A 6389-nucleotide genomic window follows, 5' to 3' on the forward strand; every position below is an offset into this window, starting at 1 on the left:
CATATACCCACTGCAGTGGGGCTGGGTCGACTCCTCAGGAGACAATGGGCAGACGCCCTGCTCCAGCACAAAGAGCCACAGAAAATGAAGCTGAAGACCAAAGGCAGAATGAAAGTTTCTCCTGAGGAAGGAAAAAGGGTGAGTATTTGACAGGGGGAGGGTCTATGAGACATATCTTTGGTTTTACTCAGAGATGTTTCTGGTAACTTGTCACTGCCTTTTCCTCCTTGGACAGTCCCCTTGTCCAGAGGACGCATATGCCCAACAGCAGTTCCATGACTGTGTTCCTCCTCCTGGAATCTGCAGACACGCAGGACCTGCAGCTCTTGCACTTCTGGCTCTTCCTGGGCATCTACCTGGCTGCCCTGCTGGGAAACAGCCTCATCATCACTGCAGTAGCCTGTGACCACTGCCTCCACACCCCCATGTACTTCTTCCTCCTCAACCTCGCCCTCCTCGACCTGGGCACCATCTCCACCACTGTCCCCAAATCCATGGCCAATTCCCTCTGGGACACCAGGGCCATTTCCCACCCAGGATGTGCTGCTCAGGTCTTTCTGTTTACCTTTCTGATGTCAGCAGAATTGTATCTCCTTACCGTGATGGCCTATGACCGCTATGTTGCCATCTGCAAACCCCTGCACTACGGAACCCTCCTGGGCAGCAGAGCTTGTGTCCACATGGCAGCAGCTGCCTGGGGCAGTGGGATTCTCCATGCTGTGCTGCACACTGCCAATACATTTTCACTACCCCTCTGCCAAGGCAATGCTGTGGACCAGTTCTTCTGTGAAGTTCCCCAGATCCTCAAGCTCTCCTGCTCGGATGCCTACCTCAGGGAAGTTGCGGTACTTGTGGTTAGTGCCTGTTTAACGTTTGGATGTTTTGTTTTCATTGTGCTATCCTATGGGCAGATCTTCAGGGCTGTGCTGAGGATCCCCTCTGAGCAGGGACGGCACAAAGCCTTTTCCACCTGCCTCCCTCACCTGGCTGTGGCCTCCTTGTTTGTAAGCACTGGCCTTTTTGCCTACCTGAAGCCCCCCTCCATCTCCTTCCCATCCCTGGAACTGGTGCTGGCAGTTCTGTACTCGGTGGTGCCCCCAGCCATGAACCCCCTCATCTACAGCATGAGAAACCATGAGATCAAGGATGCCCTCAGAAAACTAATGACTGGATACTTTCAGAAGCAATAAAGTTCCTGTTGTCTTCTGCATAGTACTTATATCTCATTACAGACCCAACCTGTCTTTTGCTGATCTTTTTATGCTGATTTTGAGTATGGTTTATTCCTTCTATTTCATTTTGCTTTACTTATCTGAGTGTTTTCCACAAACACATGTCTTTATTCCTCCAGTTTCTAACTCACACTCTATGCAGATTTTCTGTGCCCTGGAGGCTGTGCAAATGAGGAGCTGTACCCTCTGTGTATTTAACCAAAATAAAGGGCCCTGCAGTGACTTGTTCTTCTGAGATCCTTCCTCCAAGACCTTCTCTGCAGCTGCAGGGAGCAGTGCCTGTGTGCAGAGGGGAAGAAGAAAAGAGTCCCGCCACAGCAGCACTGCCAGGGAGCACCAGCGCTTGGTCTTTCCCGAGCTGCTCTCTTCCCACTTCCATGCTTTCCTTCCGAACCCTTGGGTTGGTGGAACGCCTGAGTGCTCTTCAAGCTTGGTTACAGTCCTGCTGTGTGGCAGGCCTGTGACTGCAGGCAAGGACAGGCAGTGGGCACTTGTGTGACAGAGCTGGCCTCCATAGCAGCATTTCCATCATACAAGGGGATCTCCTCAGGCCTTGTGCCTCAGATGCCCCCCAGCCCTGGGGCTCACCCTTCTCCACCCCTGAGGAGCTGCTGTGCCCTTCAGAGGGTCTGGGGCTGTGGGGTGAGTGCCCAGAGCTCTGCCGCACCCTGTGGTGGGCACTGCTGTGGGGCCATGCCAGACTGGGCTGCAGTGGGGAGAGGGCAGGGGAGGTGGAGACAGGTCAGGGGAGGTGGGAAGAGTTTATGGGGAGCTGGTCTGTGCTGGAAAGTGCCCAGGAGAGAAAAATATCAATGTATGGCTTGCAGTGTGTGACCATGCAGGGTGAGGACTGACATGGGGGTTTGTGCTGCAGAGGCAGGGCTTGTGGTAAGCATGGAAGACATGTAGGTGCAGAGGAAAGGAGGAGTCTGGTCTGTGCGTTTGGTGGTGTGGACAGACAGGGAAGGTGGCTTAGGGCCTTTGTCACTCCCAGCATCTCTTTCTGGTCATTTGCAACACTTGGCGGTCACCCCAGTTTTACAGGTGAGTTTTGCTGTCAGGCCACCTCCATCTTCCTGCTGGGCCAAGGGCTGGTTTGGGGGAATGGACAGCCCTGCCCAGCCTCGCTCCTTCCCCAGACCCTGGCAGACCCTGGAGCAGAGCTGTCTGCAAAGCTCCACATGGGACAAGGCTACGGCAGAGCTGGGGTCGGGTGCTGGGGAAGCTGCAAAAGTAGGAGGGTCATGGGAGAACTGTGACCTGAAGGCCGTCATAGGGCTCACAATGGGGGGAACTTTCACACCCCTGAATCTACCTTCTCCCATGCTGTGCCTGCAGAGTGGGGCTGTAAGACCACGTATGGGCAGTGGGGCTGGGCCAGCATAAGGACAGGCCATTGACATGGGCCATGACGCAGCTGCCAGGAGGTGTCAGCAAGGACAGGTCCAAAGCAGGAATTTCTGTTGCCTTTGTTGTGGAGGTATGTGTGTAGGAAAAGAAGAGCTCACCTGGAGATGCTGGTGGCAACGGAATTCAAAAGCAAACAGAAGAGCTTTGGTCACTTCTGAAAGACCAAGGCTGAACAAGGAAAATGCAGGGCTGCTGCTGACTGGGAAAGGTGGTTTAATAACAGCAGACACAGCTGGGGCTGAAGGAATGAATGCCTGCTGTGCCTGAGTCTTTCCTGAAATGGTCTCCAGGCCCCTGTGCTCAGGGAAAGGCTTCAAGGAAGAGGAGAGCATGCATTGGCATGAAAGTCAGGAAAGCCCACAAGGACAGATGCCAGTCTCTCTCCCTGCAGGGGACTAACCCTGGCAATGACACAGGCGGGGGGCTGCCTGGCTGGAAGGAGGCGTTTTGGAAAGGTCTTGGTGGACAGTGAGATGGACAGGATGCAGCCGTGTGCCGTGGCAGCAAGGAAGGACAGGAGCACCCTGGGCTATATGAACAGGAGCACGGCCAGGTGATGGAGGGGAGGGATTATACCAAACACTGTGTCCAGATTTCAGATCCCAGTACAGGAAAGATGTCGGCAAGAAGGAGCCAGTTTTGCAAAGGACCCCCATAATGGTCCCAGTCTGGAGCACTTTACCTGTGAGGAGAGGCTGAGGGAGCTGGGCTTGTCCAGCCCGGAGAAAGGAAGATCTTGGGCGAAACATGTAGCAGCATTGCAGTGTTCCCAGGAAGACTGAGTCAGGCTCATGTCCATGGTACAAGACACAAGCACAAGAGGCAATGGGCTGAAAGAAGGGGGTTAGTGTACATACAGAGAAATACATTTCCAACATTTCCTTTTCCACGTGCCTCCCTCACCTGGCGGTGGTCTTCCTCTTTATCAGCACTGCCATGTTTGCCTACCTGAATCCCCCCTCCATCTCCTCCCCATCTCTGTACCTGGTGGAAGCAGTGTGTATTGGGGTTGTGTGGCAAGGTTTGGGTAGCGAGGGTGTTGCAGGCGTGGCTTCTGTGAGAAGCTGCTGGAAGATTCCAGTATGTCCGACAGAGCCAATACCAGCTGGCTCTAAGACGGACCTGCCGCCGGCCACGGCCGAACCAATCAGCGATAGTGGTAGTGCCTCTGTGATAACATATTTAAGAAGGGAAAAATTTGCAGGACACACAGAAACGGCAGCCGGCGAGAGAGTGAGAACATGTAAGAGAAACAACCCTGCGGACACCAAGGTCAGTGAAGAAGGAGGGGAAGGAGATGTTCCAGGTGCTGGAGCAGAGATTCCCCTGCAGCCCATGGGGAAGACCACGGTGAGGCAGGCTGTTTCCCTGCAGCCCATGGAGGTCCACGGTGGAGCAGATATCCACCTGCAGCCCGTGGAGGACCCCACGCTGGAGCAGGTGGGTGCCTGAAGGAGGCTGTGAACCCCTGGGAATCCCATGCTGGAGCAGTTTGTGAAGAACTGCAGCCCGTGGGAAGGACCCACGTTGGAAAAGTTCATGGAGGACTGTCTCCCGTGGGTGGGACCCCACGCTGGAGCAGGGGAAGAGTGTGATGAGTCCTCCCCCTGAGGAGGATGAAGCGGCATAAAATAACGTGTGATGAACTGACCGTAAACCACATTCCCCATCCCCCTGTGCCGCTGCCAGGGCATAGGTAGAGAATCCGGGAGTCAAGTTGTGCCCAGGAAGAAGGGAGGGGTGGAGGGAAGGTGTTTTGAGATTTGGTTTTATTTTGCATTACCCTACTCTGGTTGATTGGTAATAAATTGAGTTAATTTTCCCCAAGTTGAGTCTGTTTTGCTCGTGATGGTAATTGGTGAGTGATCTCTCCTGTCCTTATCTCAACCCACAAGCCCTTTGTTATATTTTCTCTCCCCTGTCCAGGGGAGTGATAGAACGTCTTTGGTGGGCACGTGGCATCCAGCCAGGGTCAACCCACCACACAGTGCTATACTCAGTGGTGTCTTCAGCAGTGAATCCCCTTATTTACAGCTCGAGGAACCAGGAGCTCAAGGATGCCCTTAAGAAAGTGATTTCATTGACAATTTGCAGCAGTGAGAATATTAACACCTCTCTCCACAAATGATTCCCAGACTATCTGATTCTAGGCAGGGGTTTGTTGATTTTTTTTTGTTTGATGTGTCTTCTTGTGGTTGTTTTTTTTTCTTTTTCTTTTTTTAATATCATTGTAATTATCATTATTGTTGCTGTTATTTTTCATTCATGGTTTTTATGTGTCCCCACAAATATTTGCATTTGCATCACTACCTCTCAGTCATGTACCTACTTTGCATGCATAAGTGCCCCTGGTGCCCTTATAAAAGTATGTTTAACACTGGCTCAGAGTTAGCCTCTCTTGTAGAAGCTCTGTAATCAAATGGGATCTTGCTGATGCCCTGCTTTCATGCCAGGCTATTTCTCCAAAGAGGCCTGAGGAACTGCACCCCTGAAATTCCTCTTCCTCCATGTGTTCAGGACTAAAAAGCTTAGTGTCTGTTTGTGAGCTTTAACAGACACAGGACTGGATTTAGGAGTCACCAGCTGGTGTCTGATGACAGGTGAGATGGTGAGTGTAATTGAGGGATGTACCCAGGGCTTTCCACAGGTGACATTAAGGACACTCATCCTCTAGGAGGGGAATCTGGAACTGCCTGGAGAGCACAGTGGTTCTTCCAGGACCGCATGTTGCCAGGGTTGAGTGGGTAGAGAAGAGCTCTGCACAGATGGGGTTTGGGGGCTGAAGAAGAGGAAATGTGCAGACCTCCTCTGGGCACTCTCCAGTTCCTCCCCGCCTGTCTACAGCAGGAATTCCCACCGAGGGACACACTAGTCTAGGTGCGGCCACACTGCGGCTCCCTGGAGGGGGATGAGAACTCCGGATGCCTGGGGTGGCCACGTTCCTCCTAATGCAGCCCCAGATGCAGTTGACCTTGTTCATGGTGAGCATGCACCACTGGCTTGTATGGTGTCCCTCGTAGTGCTCAGGTCCTTCTCATGGGGGTCACTGCTCAGCCAGTGCGGACCCAGCCTGCCCTGATATATGGGGTTATTCTTCCCCCTGACACAGGACTGGCCACTTCTCCTTGAAAAACTTGAGAAGTTTCTGTTGGCCAAATCCCAGAGTTTCTCAAGGTCCCCCTGGAGTGAAGCTCCATTTTGCCAGCTGTTAATATTTGTGTGCAGATGGCTCACCCTGATTGTGGTGAACCATCCACACAAGGTCACAGCTTGAGAAGTTGCAGGACACTACAGCTAATAAAAGGAGTTACTGGGTTTGTACTGACCAATGTAGGAATCAGCACAACAACCACCTTAGAAACACCACACGAGGGTACAAAGCCAGAAAATCCAGGGCCAGCGGGGAAGGAGCACAGTTGGGCTGTTTGTAGAGGAATGTGTGAGGATGATCAAAGGAGAACTCGGGAGGGAAAAGAAGGAAAAAGAAAACCAGAGGTTAAGCTCAGCTATGATGAGGCCTGCTTGGGGTTACCTGCCTAGCAGCCTTGCATCCATGACTTCAGTGGGACAAAAAAGCCACAGCTGATCACTCCAAACTTATGGCTGCTTGCTTCCATGGTCATGGGGAACCTGAGCGCTCTCCCTACCATCATCAAGGGAAGACTAGTGGTGGAAGAAAATGCACAATCGTTCATCCTGGAAAGGATCTTGGGAGGTCTGTAAGCCAAGCAAAACCACTGTCAGTGG

At 52.5% G+C, this 6389-nt stretch overlaps 1 protein-coding gene across 1 annotated transcript; it reads left to right on the forward strand.

Annotated features, from left to right (window-relative positions):
• Window positions 1-257: 257 nt before the first annotated feature.
• Window positions 258-1190, forward strand: LOC128138366 (olfactory receptor 14C36-like). Its single transcript, XM_052779659.1, has one exon. The coding sequence runs from the start codon at window positions 258-260 to the stop codon at window positions 1188-1190; it is 933 nt and encodes a 310-aa protein (XP_052635619.1).
• The last annotated feature ends 5199 nt before the right edge of the window (window positions 1191-6389 follow it).

Source organism: Harpia harpyja, unplaced genomic scaffold (genome assembly GCF_026419915.1).
Source record: "Harpia harpyja isolate bHarHar1 unplaced genomic scaffold, bHarHar1 primary haplotype scaffold_39, whole genome shotgun sequence".
In the NCBI taxonomy this organism is placed as follows: domain Eukaryota; kingdom Metazoa; phylum Chordata; class Aves; order Accipitriformes; family Accipitridae; genus Harpia; species Harpia harpyja.